Source organism: Diospyros lotus, chromosome 4 (assembly GCF_014633365.1).
Source record: "Diospyros lotus cultivar Yz01 chromosome 4, ASM1463336v1, whole genome shotgun sequence".
In the NCBI taxonomy this organism is placed as follows: domain Eukaryota; kingdom Viridiplantae; phylum Streptophyta; class Magnoliopsida; order Ericales; family Ebenaceae; genus Diospyros; species Diospyros lotus.
In genome coordinates, this window is record NC_068341.1 from 27,821,080 (window position 1) to 27,840,778 (window position 19,699).

The 19,699-nt window shown below is 39.1% G+C and overlaps 1 protein-coding gene across 2 annotated transcripts; it reads right to left on the reverse strand.

Annotated features, from left to right (window-relative positions):
- Nucleotides 1–460: 460 nt before the first annotated feature.
- LOC127799873 (uncharacterized) lies at nt 461–19,119 on the reverse strand. Of its 2 annotated transcripts, none has more exons than XM_052334093.1 (3): nt 18,625–19,119; nt 15,819–16,018; nt 461–1,049 (listed from the first exon to the last, which is right to left on the reverse strand). In XM_052334093.1, exons 1-3 carry the CDS (start codon nt 18,875–18,877, stop codon nt 735–737), a joined length of 768 nt encoding a protein of 255 aa, XP_052190053.1. In that variant the 5' UTR covers nt 18,878–19,119; the 3' UTR covers nt 461–734. The 2 variants fall into 2 exon arrangements, with proteins under 2 accessions (XP_052190053.1, XP_052190052.1); XM_052334092.1 differs by having other exon boundaries at nt 463–1,049; nt 15,741–16,018; nt 18,625–19,110.
- Between the last annotated feature and the right edge of the window lie 580 nt (nt 19,120–19,699).

Here is a 19,699-nt window from a genome sequence, read left to right on the forward strand (position 1 = left end):
TCTTTGATATTTATAGTGAGACAAAGAGAGTGATTTGAATTGGCCAATTGCTCTTACGAATGGAGTTTGACTATATTGTAGTTATTTTAAAAATTTCTGAAATTATTATTATTATTATTATTATTATTATTATTATTATTATTATTTTTGAAATTAAAAATTAAAAAAAAAACTAATAATTTCAAAGCAAATACTTGTTTCTTAAAATCTAGTATTAAGGGACTCGTTCTTTAAAATCTTGTTCCACCCACAAGCCTAGGTTCAAATTTTATAGAATTGTTTTATCTTTATTCTCTATTAGCCATTATGCGAAGCATTACACTCAAAGATGTTTTTGTCTTTAAAAATGAGAGAAAGAGAGAGAGAACCTTTTTGTTCGTCAATTTCATTCTTATTTCCTAGAAAATTTCCTACTATTCCAGACACAACCTCAACTGGAAGGGGAAGGAAAAAGGAAAACCCAATAATGGTCTTGGAAAAGGAGCGGCAAGATGCGGAGGCTCTTCATAGAAAGCATCAACCATACTTGACCAGAGATATGGCTCTGTACACAACATACGTCTTCCATGAGACTGACAGATAAGCTTTACATAGTAGATTTATTCTATTTCACCAGTCAGCAATCAGCATGGAATCTCAAGTTTATTCTACAAAAAACATAATCTACATGTCTAATTCTGTGTGCAGAAACCAAAAAAAGAAAAAAAAAATCCATATTTTCAGCATTGGGTCTGTCATTCGCTGTGATTAGGACTCTTCAAGGGATTACTGTTTTCCCTCCTATAAGCATTGAAGAGATCAACACCAAGAAACAAATTGAGCACATTCATTGTAGCCATGCCAAATAGGGCGAGTGGAAGTTCCACGCCTTTTCCAAACTTGGGAGCATCTTTGATCAGCTTGACCGTAATGAGAACGTGAGAAGTGAATCTAGCTAAGACAAAGGTCGCCCAGTTCAGAACCCATTCTGCCTTCACAATTGTGCTCTTGGCATCCCGAACTCCAGACATTCGCTGCACTTTTCTCAAGTGCAGAAATACAGAATGCAGCTGCACAATCCCAACAATTTTAGCTCCCCAAATCATGCAAATTTTGACAAATTCCTACTAGGACCTATCATCAATGAATTTTTACACCATGTGATTGTGCTCCTATCTACACTTGCCTGTGGCATTGCGCTACCAGCTTCAAAATTTCATATTCTCCTTTTTTCTTTTTCTTTTTTCTTTTTGCTAACCGAATTTCAAATTCATTCTTTCATCTTTATTGTGCATTACACTTGAGTTGTCGTAGAGTACATGCTGACTCAAGAGTTAGGTGACTAGTGGCAGCCAACCATGCAATAGGATGGTACTAATCACCTCAATTAGGTGACAGGTTAAGTGCACTGTTGGTCAAGATTGCCCCCTTAAGCGTAGAAGGCACTTGGACCTCGTGATATGATGAAATTATTTCACACTTGGTGAAAGGTCATGAGACTTCATTGTCTTAATGCGATAGTATGCAGGCTAAGTTACTAGAGTAGTATCAGCCATACTTTACTAACTTGGGCTGAAGGTGATGCTGTGTGGGAGGAAGAATCACCAAAAACAAACGCAAAAATTGGGCTAAAACAGTGTCAGATCAAATATAGAACAAAGGTATGAAAATAGGGCTTAAGAAAACCTCAAAAGTTGAATTAGGGTAAAGTGACTACCTACAAAATGTCTTAAAAGGCTATTTATACTAGGGTTACAAAGTGTCTTAACAATTTCAAGGTAAGCAACTACATCTAAGAAGATATCTTGCATATGAAATTCTCATTGATTTAGTAATAAAAGAAAATAGTCATAATGGTAATTTTAGTTAATTGTCTCATAAATTGAACCCATGAAATTTTGTTTTCCCTGCTTCTTGGATGATGAAAGCGAGTATTGGTAATGAGGATCTTTGTTTCTTTGTAACTGAGGTAAAACAAATTCAAGTCATGAAAACACCCCTTGGCAAAACAAGGTAAAGTTGGGTGCAAAACCAATATCTTCCAACCTTTGCAAAGTGGGAAGACTGTCTTTACTTCTTGTTCTTGGGTGATGAAAAACCACCCCGAAGGCAAGAAAGCCTTTGGAACCCTACTACAAAAACAAGCCCCGGTACTGAAAATCAACTACTAAATGCCAATATCAAGTAAACTCATGACAGACTAGCAAAAGTTGAATGACCAAGACAATCATCACAAAGTTTGAATTTCACTCTTGGGCTAAAATTCATTTTATCTCTAGATCTCACTTGCACATGCATGTATACTTGAACAAACAACACAGGAAATCTCAATTTTTCTTTCTTGCTTTTAGGTAATCCCCAATCTTTTTTTTCCCACCTATCTTTTCCTATATGTAGTCTCCACGTTTCTTTAATGCCAACATTAGCAATCCACTTCATCCTCTATAAATTTTCACTTCCTCTATTTAGACATCAAAGAACTAGAGGAAAGCTCTAAACAAAGTTTTACTCTTCAACTACCAAATGATACATGACTACTACTAATAGAACAAATTTTACATGGAATGTAGTCATGCAAAGCCACTACCCCAGAAACTTTAACAACAGTAGTCACAAGCCTTAACCTCATTAGGTGTGATCAGCAACAAGAATTCTGGGTTTCCAACCATAATTATTCAATTGTTATATCTTTTATAAGGCTATTATACCCATTTCATGTTTAAGGGTTCCTTGGTCTAGCTCTACCTTTTTCAATACAAATTTCTTTCATTCCATCCCCTTGCATCACAAGTCCATCTCTATTGATCTTCTTCTCGTATGTTTAAACTATCATAATCGCATCTCTTGCGTCTTATGTTCAAAAGGCACCACTCTAACCTTATGACATATTGTCTCATTTCTAATTCTATTTTATCTTATATGGCAACACATCCACCATAATATCTTCATTTCAATTACACTCATATTTTGCGTATATTGGTACTTAACTATCCCAATATCCAGAGGTATACAACAAGATAATTTATAATCCTCTAATAAAACTTCTCTTTTTAACTTTAGAAGGAATTTGTAATAACATAAAATATTGTTGCTACCAAGTTTTTAGATAACCCATAGCTAATTGGAGGGTGATGCTAATTTGAGTGGAATCATTGAAGAAGACCCATGCTTCACACATTGGAAATGAACCTACCTCACAAGTACAAATTAAACTAGAAAGGTGGTGTGTTCGTGATAACAAAAATAAAAATACTGTGAGTTTATGCCTATTACTTGCTCCTCCTATAGCTTTCAAAATATATATTACTTGTCCTTTGTCACACTTTGTGAATAGTAGTCATGGGACTTTGACTGTGAGTTTATGATCAAGTCATTGTTTAAAAGTGGTTACTCTTGTTTGCTTATAAATTTGGTTGAGAGAGGATGTGATCTTTTGCTCTTGTTTTGCTATTTTTTTAATGAATTATATATCTATTGGCAAGGTAGTTGATGATGGGACCATCACTTTCTTAGGCAAGCAATTCCGTGTCAAAGCCGAACTCTGACAGGGGTGAATTCTCCTCGAATTGGGGAGAATTAGGGAAATTGAGAAGGAAGAACAGAGAGAATTGAGAGTGAATAGATGTGAGAGAGACAAAGAGAGAAAGAGAAGTACGCAGGAAAAATGAGTTGAGTATTGATCTTCGATGCCTAGGGAGCGACATCAGTGAATTTATATACTGATATGGCTCCTACTAGTGGTGCCAAGGCTCACTTCATAACAATTACATGAGTAGTTTGAATTTAAAATTCAGGCCTAACTGTCTAACTACTCTTCCCACCTAAACAATCAATTAACCACAATTTTCCCCCAATTATTACAATTGCATGCCCGTGACAATTCCCCCCCCCCCCCCCCCCCGGGGCACCTTCTTGTCCTCAAGAAGGTTAAAGTAGTCCTGCTATCTTTGGGAACTATTTGAGCATGTCAGGAAAGTACTCCCAAGTGTCGTTTTCTAGGTGTAGATTGGACCATCTCACCAAGACTTGTGTTAGGGGGCCACCCTATTGGTATTAGATCCTTTTATCAAGGATGGCCACAATTTCTGCAGCCTTAGTAGGGTTTGGCAGTAAGGGACTAAGTTGGCTCCTGCTAACTGCTTTAATAAGGACACAAGGAGTTTGGGGGTAACTGAAGCTTGTAAGCCACCTTTCCAATCCTGGCTACAATGGGATAGGGCCCATAGTACCTCGAATTGAGCTTGGAGTGTTGCCCCAAGGCTAGAACCTTTAGGTGAGCCTGTCTAAGTCTCAAGTAGACTTCCTCTCCTTCTGTGAATTCTCTATCAGTTCACTTCCTATTTGCAAATTGTTTGGTCCTGTTCTAGCATTGGTTAATTCCTCCTGTAGAACCTGAAACACTTGTTGTCTCTGTTATAGATAGGAGTCAACTATAGCTACTGTGGTTTCTCCTGATATAGTAGGAAGTAAGGGAGGTTTGTACCCATATAAAGCCTCAAAGGGAGTCATCTTGATATAGCTGTGATGGCAATTATTATACCATCATTGAGCTAATGATAATCATCTGTGCTATTTCTTAGGTTATAGGAAGCTTAGGCATCTCAAGTAAGTCTCCAAGCATTGGTTCACCCGTTCAGTTTATCCATCGAACTCTGGGTGATAGGCTGAAGACATATGTAGTTTTGCTCCCAAGTGCTTGAACAATTCCTTCCAAAAGAGACTGGTGAACACCTTATCTCTATCAAATACAATGGATTGGGGTACTACATGCAATTGCACCACCCTGTCTAGGAAAAGTCGTGCTACCTCTTGAGCAGTGACGGGGTGGGTAAACCCAATAAAATGAGAGAATTTAGTGAGCCTATCCACCACAACTAAAATGCAATCCTTCCCCTCGAATTTTGGAAGCCCTTCCACAAAGTCCATAAAGATATTAGACCAAGCTTGCATAGGTACAAGGAGTGGTTACAGTAGCTCAAGAGGGGTTGCTACTGTCTCTATGTTGCACCTCTTACAAGTATCACAATGCAGCACATACTCCACTACCTAATTTTTTAATCGAGGCCAATAGAATAGTTACTTAACCCTCTGGTAAGTATTTTGTATTCCCAAATGGCCCCCAAGTGGGGATCCATGTAGAGTGTCCAAAATCTACCTCTTTAAGGCCTCACTATCTCCAATGACTAATCTCCCTTGGTACCTCCACACTCCATTCTAGATAGTGAACCCTAGTCTAGCGATAGGGTCAAGAATGAGCTACACCATAATCCCCTTCGTCCACTCATCCTGTTCATAGCTAGCACTAACCTCTTGACACTAGTTAGGGACAACTGCAGTAATGGAGGTCACCATAGCCTCTTTGGTGCATCTGGATAAGGCATCAGCAGCCTTACTCTCTCTTCCCCTTTGGTATTGGATGACACAATCCAGTCCCATCAGTCTTGCCATCCCCTTCTTTTGAAGATGGGTGTGTAGCCTCTACTACTGGAGGAATTTTAAGCTCTCGTGGTTTGTTTTTATGACAAATTGCCCTCTCCCCCCTCTAAGTAATGACATCATTTATCCACTGTCATCGGCTCTTTATCGTATAAACTAAGTCCCTAATGCCTTGGGCTCAAGGCTTGGCTAATAAAAGCCAAAGGCCTTCCCTCATGGGATAACGCTACCCCCACTCCTGCACAACTAGCGTCTGTCTCCAAAGTGAATTGTTTGGAGAAATCAGGGAGTCACAGGGTAGGTACTTCACTCATCGCCTTTTTGAGCTGCTTAAAAGCCTCTTCTGCCTTCTCATCCCATTTGAATCCCTCTTTCTTCAATAAATTGGTAAAGGGCCTGCTAATCACCCCATAGTCTTTCACGAACCTCCTGTAATAGCCTGTTAGGCCCAATAATCCCCTCAAGGCCTTTACTAATCTAGGGCAATTTTTAGGTGACTTAGGTGTTGTTGGAACGAGGGGTTGTAAACAAGAATGTCATAAAAAAAAACTAGTATGAATTTGCGGAGATAGGGTTCAAAAATGTGATTCATTAAGGCCTAAAATGTGGCAGGGGCATTTCTTAGGCCAAAGGGCATTATCAAAAATTCGTCGTGTCTTTGATGAGTGGTGAAGGCTGTTTTAAGGATATCATCAGGGTTCATTCAAATCTAATGATACCCTGATCACTAGTCCAGCTTAGTGAATACCATGGCTTGTTTCAGTTCATCAAGTAGGTCTTCGATTATAGGAATAGGGAATTTGTTCTTTACTGTATGGGAATTGAGTTGGCAATAATCCATGCAAAAACGCTAGCTCCCATCCTTCTTTTTAACTAGAAGTATGGGTGAGGCATAAGGGCTTTGACTTGGTCGAATGATTAACCTTGTCAACATGTCTTTGATCCAAATTTTGATCTCGTCTTTTTGTTTAGGAGAGTACTGATAAGCTCGAATATTAATGGGTTCAGTGTTGGGTTTTAAAATAATGGAGTGATCAAAATGTCTGTGGGGTGGCAGTGATTGGGGTTCCTCAAATAGGTCCTTAAACTCAAGCAATAGTTTATTATGGGAGTCTATTTCGTGTACCTTCCATGGTTCTTGGGGGTGGTCTCCCCTGCTTCCTCCTGCTCAGCCCCACCTCCTCCATGCTCCACTGCTTAGATTGAAAATAGCTTGGCCACTTGAGTCCATTTGGACTTTAGGATTTTCTGTGGCTTCCTCCCAGTTATCATCTTACAGATCCTTGTCTCCGGGCTACTAGTAAGGGTTATCCTACTCCCATCTTTCTCGAACATGACCTCCATTTTATTGAAGCCAAAATAGATAAGGTCGACACGCTTCATCCAATCCACACCTAGGACTATGTCACAGCCCCCTAATTTCAACAACCTCAAATCAGCTTTGTTAGAATTTGCATTAGTTAGTATCAATTCTCGGTAAAGAATGTTAAATCTAGTTAGAAGTAAGTTTACATTTTATGTTTTATGAGTTTAAAATGTAACGGAACTAACTTTCTAAGAGTTAGTACTGATAGCCCTTTATCTTGATTCTATTTACATTTTAAGTCCCAGTTTTGTAATCACCTCTATCACTTATAAATAGAGGTGGGTAGGTTCTTAGGGGATATGATTTTTTAGCATTCATTTTCTTTCTGTTGTATCTTGTGCGGGCTCTAGAGAATTGAGAGAGAGCATCGGCTCGGTCCTTTGTATTCTCGAGAGGGAGGCTATTGTTTATAGTCTAAGGGTGCGCAAGAGGGAGAGGGAGTGTTGTAATCTTGATTCTACTTCTAGTGGATTCTGTCTCAGTCACCGGCAGTCTGAATGTAGGGCATTTCATACCTGAACCAGGATAAGTTCTTGCCTCTTTTATCTTTCTATTATTGCTGTGTTTTGTTCTGATTTCTATTATCCTATTACTGTTTTCCATCGAGTGAGTGTTGGCTGTGAGAAAGTGATAGTTCTTGTGTGAATAATCGATCCTAGATTCAACAATTTGGTATCAGAGCCTAGGATTTGACATAGTTTCTTTCAAGATTCATCCAAGAACCCTTAGAATAGTCTTAGAAATCCTCAGAAATAGCTATGTCCAGATCTGCATCTAGGTATGATATAGAAAAATTTAATGGCTCAAACGATTTTTCTTTATGGAAAATGAAGATGAAGGCCCTCCTCGATAATCTTGGATTAAATGAGGCATTAAAAGAGGAATCAAATGATAAAGACAAAGTAGTAGACGGATCAAAAACCCTCTCGGTAGAACAGAGAGCCGACATAGAAGAGAAGGCATTCAATACCTTGATTCTTAGCCTAGGAGATAAGGTATTAAGAGAACTGTCCAAAATGACTATTGCCTTGGAAATCTGGAAAAGATTGAAAACCTTGTCAAGTTGATTATACCTAAAGACAGTTCTTTACATTCAAAATGAAAGAAAATCAAAAGTTGCAAGATCATATAGACGAATTTAATAAACTTTGCCTAAATCTAGAAAACATCAATGTTAAATATGATGATGAAGATAGGGCATTAGTTTTATTACATTCTTTGCCTAGGTCATATGAGCACTTTGTTGATATTCTACAACATGGCAGAGACAAGCTATCTTTAGAAGATGTAATAGGAGCCCTAAATTCAAAAGACTTGAGGCATAACTAGGAAGAAAAATCCTCCAGTGGTGATGTTCTCACTGCAAGATCTAGGAGTACCAAAAAGGATTTCAAAGGTAAAAATAAATCTAGGTCTAAGTCAAGAAATGGGAGGGGTCCGGTTAAGTGTCATCACTGCCAAGAAGAATGGCACTTTAAGAGAAATTGTCCAAAGAGGAAGAAAGATTTCAAGGAGAAAAATGTCTCGGATGGTGGAGCTTCAGTGTGCAAATTTGGGTATGATAGTTCTGATGCATTAACAGTGTGTGAGAAAGGAAATGTGGATCATGGACTTTGGTTGTTCCTTCCACATGACACCCAATAGACACTGATTTGTAAATTACCAGGCCACTGATTGGGGGTAAGGTCCTTTTAGGAAATGATTGCGAGTGTAAGGTCCTAGGAATAGGAGATGTAAAGCTTAAGATGCATGACAATACCTATAGGACCCTTAAACCTATGAGACACATCCCTGAATTAAAAAGAAACTTAATCTCTCTTGGGGAATTAACTAAAACTGATTATAGTTTTAAGGGAGAGGGAGATACACTTAAGGTATCCAAAGGATCTTTAGTGTGTATGAAGGCCAACCAGTAGAATGGGATATATATTCTGCAAGCTATTGCATTAAATGGAGAAGCAGCAGTTGCTGGTGCTAAGGCAGCCTCAAACTCTAGATTATGGCACCTTAGGATGACTCACATTAGTGAGCTTGGCCTTACAGAATTAGCAAATCAAATGATGTTAAAAGGAAACCAAGTGGCAGGCTTAGATAAGTGTGAATCATGTATCTATGGAAAGTCCACTAAGGTAAAATTTAATAAAACCGCCATATACTCATCTAAGGGACCCCTAGATTACATCCATAGCGATTTATGGGTGCCTACCCAGACTGTCACTTATGGTGGAACTAGGTATTTTTTGTCCATAATAGATGATTTCTCTAGAATGGTATGGATTTATGTTTTGAAAACAAAAGAACATACTTTTGAGGCATTCAAAACATGGAAAACCATGATAGAAAATCAAAAAGGGAGAAAGATAAAGACCATTGGGACTGACAATGGTCTTGAATTCTACAATAAGGAGTTCACAGATCTATGTAAAGGAAGTGGGATAGTTAGGCATTTGACTGCCCCAGGAAACCCTAGACAAAATGGCCTTGCCGAGAGGATGAATAGAACTCTCCTAGAGAGAGTTAGGTGTATGTTATTCCATGCAAACCTCTCAAAGGATTTTTGGGGAGAAGCTGTGAACACTGCAGCCTATGTGCTAAATCAATCTCCATCAGCTGCCATCAGGGGCGGAGCCAGGATTTTGGTTCAATGGGGGCAAAGTTAAATACTAAAAATATAATTTTAAAAATAAGATAATAATAATAATATTAAAATAATTTTTTTTTTACAATTGTTTCTTACAACTTTTCGTACTAGAAATTGCAATTATTCAAAAAAGTTACATTGATTATTTGGAATCTTTAGACTCATTATGGCCATGAAATGCTAGTTCTTACCGTAGAAGAAATCGAACATAATCAATTAATGCATTTAAACGAATTTGATAATCACACAGTTTTGTTCTAACTGCATGAAGAAAATTATCTCAATATTTTGCTCTTGATTCATTAAGATTTCATAATTGTTTCGAGCTTAATTGTATACACTATTAGCATCTCCAACATGAACTTAAAGTCTTTATCTTTTTTTTAAAAAAAATTACTGAACCCTTCTTTCATGAAAAAACCACTATCTCGTTATTTCTCATTATTTGTTTTAAAAAGATAACAGTATAAGCAAAATGCGACACCTTTGCTTATACTATATTCCAACCAATCACTAAATTCATTGAACCAAGCTGAAATGAATTGTCTTGATTTTGAAGCTGACACAGACCTCTTTACAAATAGGTTCTTCTAATTTGATCTTGAAAATTAATATTGTAATCCATTATTGTAGTTCTTAACTCGAAATCTATAAGAATTTGTGTAACATCAATTTGCTCAATACTTTCTTTGTTAATTTGTTCATTTTCTTCAGTACTTAATTTTATTTACATCATCATTATAAAAAAAATAAAATTATGAGCAAATTATAAAAAATATTGTAATGATTACTATTAGGTCATTATATACTTATTTTCTTCAATACTTATTTTTTTTTATTTCTAGTAGTAAAATATAATATAATATTTTTATTTTTAATAATAAATTATTGTAAAAAAATAATTTTTTAGAAAAAAAAAAATCTGGCCCAGTGGGGGCAACTGCCCCCCACTGGGCCTCAAGTGGCTCCGCCCCTGGCTGCCATAGAATTTAAGACCCCCTATGAGAAATGGACAAGTCATAAACCTAGCCTAAAACATCTAAGGGTATTTGGGTGTATTACATATGCCCATGTAAAACAAGGAAAGCTGGAACCTAGAGCTCAAAAATGCATTTTTATAGAATATCCAGTTGGGGTAAAAGGGTATAAACTATGGAGTCTAGAACCTGAAAACCAAAGGATTTTAATTACAAGAGATGTCATCTTTGATGAGAAATCTGTAGCTAAGGGTCTGCATGATAATGGTGGTAAGAAGCCATCTACAATAGAAAATGTAGAGATAGAATGGTAGGAAGACTCTCCTAGTGCAGAAACATTTGGCTCTCAAAGCTAGGACTTGGATCATCACGTAGATTTAGAGGAACCCATAGGTGACCAAGACTTTGGCCCTCATGAAGAAAGAAAAGAGGGATCGGATGCAAAAGATGAGCCTAACCAGCATAGGTATAATGTTGCTAGGGATAGGCAAAAAGGCAATCCAAACCCCCTAAGAGATATGGTTTTGCAGACCTGGTTTCCTATGCACTTACAAGTGCATCAGAGGTGGTGGGTGATGAACCTCAAACGTATGAGGAAGCAATAGCCTCAAAGGACTCAAGTAAGTGGATTGAGGCTATGGAATCAGAAATAAACTCTAAGAAAAAATGAAACCTAGACCTTAGTTGACAGACCTAAGGGGCAGAGAATAGTGGGCTAAGCCTAGATATAAAGCTAGGCTGGTCGCAAGAGGATTTACCCAGGTTGAGGGAGTTGATTATAATGAGGTTTTTTCCCATGTAGTTAGGCACACCTCAATTAGAATACTCCTTGCAATGATAGCCCACATGGATTTGTTATTATAACAAATGGCTATCACCACTGCTTTCTTATATGGAGAATTAGATGAAAAGATTCTCATGGAACAGCCAAAGGGGTTCAAAACTAAAGGAAAAATAGAGCAAGTATGCCTTCTTAGAAAATCTCTATATGGGCTAAAACAACCCCCACGCCAATGGTATAAAAGATTTGACACTTTTATGATTGAACATGGATTTGTAAGGAGTTCATATGATTGTTGTGTATACTTTAAACAAGTATCAAACAGCATATTCTTGTACCTCCTATTGTATGATGACGATATATTGATTGCAAGTCAATCAAGGGAGGAAATCCAGCAGTTAAAACTGGACTTAAAGTCAGCATTTGAAATGAAAGATTTAGGAGAAGCAAGGAAGATATTGGGAATTGAAATTAAGAGGGATAGAAAGATAGAACCCTAGGACTGTCCCAAGAGAATTACTTAAGGAAATTAATTCAAAGGTTTGGTATGGCTGAAACAAAGGCGGTCAGCACACCGTTTGCTTGACACTTTAAGCTATCAGCAAGTCAATCTCCAATAAATGAGGAAGATAAGGCAGAAATGAGGAATGTTCCATACTCTAGTGCAATAAGGAGCTTGATGTATAGCATGGTCTGTACTCGGCCAGATCTTGCCCATGCCATGAGTGTGGTTAGCCGATTTATGGCAAACCTAGGGAAGGCACATTGGGGTGCAGTCAAGTGGATGATTAAATACCTAAGAGGATCATTAGGTACTGGTTTAGTTTATGGTGGAGCAAGAAAAGAAATAGAAGCTAAGATCCTAGGATACTCCAATGCAAACTATGCAGCGGATCAGGATAGGAGAAGGTCAACTACAAGCTATGTCTTCAAGATTTGGGATGCCACAATGAGTTGGAAGGTAGGTTTACAACATGTTGTAGCCTTATCAACAACTAAGGTAGAATATATTGCCTTAGCAGAGACAATAAAGGAGGCTATGTGGTTGAAAGGGGTTCTAGGAGAATTGCTAAGTAGGGAGATAGATACAACCCTAAGATGTGATAGCCAAAGTGCCATTCACTTAGCTAAAAACCAGGCACACCATGAACGCACAAAACATATTGATGTTCAACTGCATTTTATCAGGGAAATACTTGACAGGAAGTTGCTAAAACTGGAAAAGGTGCCAGGAGAAGAAAATGCAGCAGACATATTCACCAAAGTCGTCCCAGCAACCAAGATGAAGCACTACATGAAGCTACATAATGTAGCTTGAAGAAGGCTAAGCAATCAAGCTTAGGAGAAAGCCGGGAGATAGAAGGAAAGGAAGCAGATGCAGAACCTAAAAGACTAGAGATTAAAGACTCAACTATTGCAAATTGGTGGAGAAAATTGTTAGAATTTGCATTACTTCGTATCAATTCTTGGTAGAGGATGTTAAATGTAGTTAGAAGTGAGTTTACATTTTATGTTTTACGAGTTTAAAATATAACGGAACTAACTTTCTTAGAGTTAGTACCGATAGCCCTTTATCTTGATTCTATTTACATTTAAGTCCCAATTTTGTAATCGCCTCTATCACTTATAAATAGAGGCGGGTAGGTTCTTAGGGGATATGATTTTTCAGCATTCATTTTCATTCTATTGTATCTTGCGCGGGCTCTAGAGAACTGAGAGAGAGCATCGGCTCGGTCCTTTGTATTCTCGAGAGGGAGGCTATTGTTTATAGTCTAAGGGTGCGCAAGAGGGAGAGGGAGTGTTGTAATCTTGATTGTGCTTCTAGTGGATTCTATCTTTGTCACCGGCAGTTTAGATGTAGGGCATTTCATGCCTAAACCAGGATAAATTCTTGCCTCTTTTATCTTTCTGTTATTGCTGTGTTTTGTTCTGATTTCTATTTTCCTATTACTGTTTTCTATCGAGTGAGTGTTGGCTATGAGAAAGTGATAGTTCTTGTGTGAATAATTGGTCCTAGATTCAACAAGCTTCAAAAGTCTCCCTATGCATTTCCCAACAGAACCCTTCACATGTAGATCGGCACATCACCTTGTTGTCATTTGCTATAATCACAGACAAAGGATGAGTCTCTGTTAACTCACACCTCAATCTCTTAGTCGTCCCTTCATCGAGGAAGCTATGCGTGCTTCCACTATCAATCAAGACCATTAGCCAGTGATCCTTTACCTTCCCCTTCACCCGTATGATCTTGTTATTAGCAAGACCTTTGAGGGCATGGAGTGATATCTCTACACTCTCTTCCCCTTCTTCATCACCTTGGGGAAGCTCTCTATCATCATTTTCCTCTGTCTCCACGTCACCAAAAGTTGCCTCCTACACTGATGTCTGGGGGCATACCGATCCCCACAACGGAAGCATAGCCCCGCCTTCCTCCTCTGCTCAGCGAGTTCCCTGCTATTTTATGGACACAAGGACTAAGGCAGAGGTTTGTCCCCCTCCTATGCTCCCTTGGCTCATTCTACCTCCTTCTCTCCCTATCCCCTTGCTCCCCATCTAGATCATTCCAGAATTTATGGCCCTCATCTATCCCCTTTGCTTCCTCATTAACGCCTCCACCGTCAGCTCCTACAGCCTTGCACACACCGAGGCTTGCTTTATAGTTCTAGGTTACTACATTTTGACAATGGACCTCAATTCCTCACTTGCCCACTCACAAAACTAGAGACAAAGTACCCCTCGGTCAAGTGTGGGTTTAGGATTAGCATAAGGGATTTAAGCTCTTCAAACTTCAATTGGTATGACCGTATGATTGCCCCGTCCCCTCTTGCCAGAGCTTGTTAAACTCCTCTACCACGTCTATCATATTTCTATCATCGAACCTTTCGCATAAATCCTCTAGAAACTCTACCCACCGGCATCCCTCTTTAGATCCTATCCATCCCTGAAACCATGCATCCCCCACGTCGTTCAGGTAAACATCTGTGAGGGTCACTCACTGTTGTTCCGGCACACCATAGAAACTGAACATCCTTTCTCACCTACGCACCCACCACCTTGGGTTCACTCCATCAAACATACGGATCTCCAACTTAGGAAATGGGAATCCAAGCTGATGGGGAGCAGCCTGAGTTCCCAGTCTCTTCTCCATGGTGTTTTCCCCTACCACCACCAGATATGCCTCAAATTCAGAGGCGCCCTCTGTTCGTGGGGCCAAAGTATGCCCAGGTAAGATCAAATCGGATCTCTCCCAAGGAGGGAATTATGGGGAGAGCCTTACCTAGTGTTGGCTGGTAACCATCATGACGAACAGTTGCATCTACTCCTTCAGTTGGTTGTGTTGTTCCCGATTCTCCTCTCGCCACCGATCCATGGCTCCTTCAATCCTCCTCTCCACCACTGCCCCCATAGAGGATTCCATACCACCCATCCTGATCTGCATATAGGTCACTGTCGCGATGACTTGCTGCAACTGTGCCTCCATTTGCTTCATGCGTGTGCCGTCGGCCATGGCGAATTCCGGTGCCAATAATTGCCCAAAGATCCTGCTCTGATACCAGAATGTCAAAGCCGAACTCTAACAGGAGTGAATTCTCTTGGAATTGGGGAGAATTAGGAAAATTGAGAGGGAGGAGCAGAGAGAATTGAGAGGGAATAGACATGAGAGAGAAAGATAATTAGGCGGGAGAAATGAGTTGTGCATTGATCTTCGATGCCTTGGGAGCGTAGTATCAATGAGTTTATATACTAATCCGACTCCTACTAGTGGCGCCAAGGCCCACTTGATCACAATTACATTAGTTTAAATTTACAATTCAGGCCTTAATGCCTAACTACTCTTCCTGCCTAGACAATCAATTAGCCACAATTTTCCCCCTTTTATTACAATTGCATGCCTGTGGCATTTCCCAACCTGTTTCAATTGGCTAGGATAGATTCGCAACTGTAGGCAATGGCTTCTCCATTCTATACAGTTTTGTGCTCTAGTCCATTAATAGAGATGAGTGGAGGTCAAGAATTCATATAGCCAATTTCACCTAGTGAGATTAGGACCAGTGAATGTGGTTGTTGTTATCTCCATATTTATTAATTTAATATCCTTATTTTTATTAAACTGTATTTTGTCATATTGTTGTTTTTTATCCCATCTTTCTTTTAGCAAAAGTTTATAGAAGTTGCCAAGAACTTGGAGGATTAAACTGAACATAATCTTTTCAGCATGCAATCTAATTTCTTTTAGCCATTCATATTTGCTAGCTTTCTCTTCCTAAACAATGTCTATAAATTTGAGATGCTTCCTTATTAACAACATTGCAAATACTAATATAAGAGTTGAACCCTTGACCCTTATTTTCCTACACAGAAGAATTGTCAGCAAATTAGATTTTACTGAAGACCCACTGACATCAAGATGATATTATATCTTTACCTTTTGTGTGATTCTCCATTATACTCCTTTAATAAACAAAAAAATAGGATTTATACAGAAGATTCATAAAAATAGCTGGTCAGGAAAAGCAATCATGTCAAAACTGGAAGTCTTATAAAGATACTATAGCATACCTCACAAATTAAGGTGAGGATGAGATAGTTGATTGTGACATTCCTGTATAAAGCAAGTGTGAAGCAAACAAGGAGTACCAGATGATGCAATAGGATTGAAGGGACCCAACCACGGTATAGTCGATAGCGCAGCATATCCCATTGATCATATGCAAAGTAACCACATGAAAAGCATAATGCCTGGTATGCCCATGGCCAAGTGCCCCCAAACAACTGTGAATGCTCAAATATCTCCGAAGAACCATTTCTCATCCACTGGTTGACCAGAACGAAAATCACTGCAAAAGTAGATGGTTGGTCGCAATTTACTAAGCCAAGTGAATCCTGGCCATTAGTTAGATAATAGTACAGAAATAATACGCCAAACATCTATGTTGAAATTATGCAAAGAATAAGTTGCTAGGTAAGCCAAATCAATCAGCATAACCAATCCACTGAAACATAAATACTGTATTAGGTCATTTTCATATTTTGGATGCTGCTAGCATTATAAAGCTGCTATACAAAAAAGCAGCTCAGATGCTCCATAGAAAAAAATAATACAAGAAACTCCTGCAATATGGAGAACCCTAGATTCAAATTTATCAAATCACTAATCAGTAGTCAAGGAAATCAGAAATTAGAAATAAACGGCAGAAAGAGATAGAAACAAACCTTGATTTCTTTCTTCTAGCAACTAGATTCTTTTCCTCACCTTCATGAATTAACCACATACGGATCCAAAGAATGAGATAATATGTTGAAAATTTTGAATAAAAACAAACAAACAGAGAGAGAGAGGTGAAAGGAAACCTCAGTAATTTGCTCTAAGAGCCAGAGCACTAATTTTCTGGCTAAGACCATCAGATCTTGTCTTCAAAATATAAGGCTAAGTAATTTGGCGGTATTGTTGTTCAATGGTTCACCTAAGGAGCAAGAGCACTAATTCTCTGATATTGAATCTTGTCATCAAAATACATGGCTGGCGTTTCCTCTCCTGCTCCCACCACCCCCACACACAACACCCCACCCCCCACCCCCCGCGGGGGTCCCCCAACATTTATGGCACAGATGATGGGTGAGATAGAATCAACTTCACCTAGTAGTTTCAGCTGTGCAGGCATAACTCCTAGAAAAAACATATTCTATATATTTTGCTTTCAGGTGCAAAGACAAATTAATTAGAGTTCATGCCAGGGCATAGGTCCATTTCATCCTCTTTGGTCAAAAACTTGAACTCTGGAAACCAGCAGTTCAACTCAATGGATACAGCCATAATGGCAGGATTAACAAACCCTTAAGGATACCCTGCTCTGAACAACCAGATTATTCACTGTCTAGAAGTTGCTTAATTAAAGTAAAACAAAACCAATACATGGTCAACCACTCAACACTCTGTCTGCAATCATAATAAAAGGTTTTTGTTTTGTTTCCTTTTCTACTTTACTGCCCCCAATGCAGTGCATTGGGTGCTCAATGAGCAGTTCAAGATACAACAAAGTAAAAACTACGGTACAAAAGAAGACAAAGCCCGTAGCAAGAATTTGGGTTGTATGAAGACAACTAAAGATCAAAGTAAACCCAAGAAGAAAGGGTTGGGAACATGGATTATTTGGTTAGGCAGGTGACTTTTACCCAACCAGAGAGTATCATAGAAATCAATTCCATTGAAGTGGATATAAACCTAAATTTTTCCAACGGAAGAGGTAAAAATACCAGCATGGTAAGGGCAGGGGGATGGATACAAAGCACACGATCCATACCTGACCTCACATGTATTAATCGATACATATTTGTTATTCTATTTAGTGCAATGTTGGTGCAACCTTGTATTAATCCATATATATTTGTTATTCTATTTAGTGCAATGTTGGTGGATTATACATATAAGGCTAGGCCAAAGCAACCTGCCTAAGCCAAGGCTGGTTGCTAGTTACTGGCTAAAGTGACACCTACTCTTGTTGGTAGCTCACAATTTGGATTTCACTTGGCCAAATAAAAAATTAGCACTGAACAACAATCTTAACCTAAAAATACGATATCACTAAATTTTGATTGAGAATTTGAGATAAGAAATGAATAAACAGATTTTTTTTAATTAAATTAAATGGGTATATATCTGTTACCCAGTGGGAAAGGGATGTGGAATTAAGAATATTATAAAACGGATAAGAGTATAGGTATGGGTATTAGGAAGAGCATATAAGCACTGTGGGAATGCCAGTGGGGATTCTTAAGAACTTACCAAGAAATAGCGTGCTAGTCAAATTATGGCACTTTTGATTTTTCCATTAGTACCCAGTTTTAGCATCACGGATTTTAGGACACCGGTAATCACAGCTCCTACCTTCCGAACAAGAAACCAGCTTCACTCACTTATAATTGAAATCTAATTTATATGGCCGCAGCCTGGTATCATGACGTGACTAATTGATTGAATAAAATAGGTCTGCGGTCGCAATTTATCCTTCATCTTATCCACAACGGCTATATTGCCACAACCAAAATGATGGCCTACAAAATCCAACAACCCCCCCAAGACGGTAGCGGGCTTAAAGCCTAAGCAGCTGGGAAATAGACTCTTAAAACCTTACAACCGTTTTCATTTTGGCCTATTTTTCTTCATCCACTATGAACATTTCATCTTAACTGCAAACAAAACTTAAAACTCCTTATTTTAGTTTGTAATTATAAAAACAAAAAAAAAAAAAAAAGAAGAAAGAAAGATCAAACAACCAGGAGAAAAGCATCCGTAGATCAGCATAACCCCAAAGTTAAAGGAAACAAATCAAAGCACGGTTGGGAAAAGTAGACAATCAAGCCAAACCACCAACAAAAACAGACCCAAAAGACAAAAGTTAAGAACAAGCAGCAAGCCCATATGGAGAAAGGGAGAAATAAGGACCTGAAGTAGAGGTGAAGAAGGAGTGGAGGAGAGAAACGGAAGTGTTGACGAAGAGAGGGTCGCGCGAGACCCAATTCCGGATGGTCCAGTTGGCTGATTGGTAAAAGCAAAAGCCAACCAGCACGGAGACGAGCTCGGAGCGTCTGTTGAACAGTATTTCAAAGAAAACAGAGACAGCCCACATCACCAAAGTAGCCCCGAAGAATGCCCCCGCCTTGTTCGCTTGGTTCAATCCATTGCTTCCTCTTGCCATTTCTCCGTCTCTTCGCTCTCTGTGAAACCCTTTTCTCTCCCTAAAATTCAGTATCTAGTGCTGGCTAATTTGGGTTAATTTGATTCTTCCAGCAAGTGAGAGAGAGAGAGAATTATCCATGTATCATCTTTTGTGGGCGAGGGAGTGACTCAGCTCAGAGTGAGTCTGCTGCGGCGGACAAGACGACTACATTCCTTTCAGCTAGGGGCGTGCAAAAATATCGGTGAATTGCGGAAATCGGTCAAATCAAACTGATATCGGTAAATTGTGGAAATCGATCAGTTCAAACTGAATCAGATTGAACTGGTCAATTTGTTTTTTTTTTTGTCAAAAATGATATGGAGGCTATACAAATCGTGCAGTTCGCGGTTTATACAACTGACGATTCGATTTTAAACCGAATCACCCAAGAAAATAAAAAAAAAAATTATAAAAAATTAATATTATAAATACGTAATAATTAGCAGCAGGCAACCCCTTCTCCCCTACCCTCGCACGTTCGCAAGTTGTGAATCACAACCCTAATCGATTGGCAGCCCCCTTCTCCCCCACCTGCGCAACCCTAATCGGCAGCCCCATCCCCCACTCTTGCAAGTCCCAACCCTAATCGACAGCCCCCTCCCCCGCCCTCGCAAGTTCGCAACCCTAATCGATCGACAACCCCTTCTCCCCTACCCGTGCAAGTGCAAGCTGCGCAACCCTAATCGGCAGCCCCCTCTCCCACCATCGCAAGTCACAACCCTAATCAACAGCCCTATCCCCCACCCCCGCAACCCTAATCGGCACCCCAGCCCCTGCAATCGCAAATCCCTCAGCACCTAG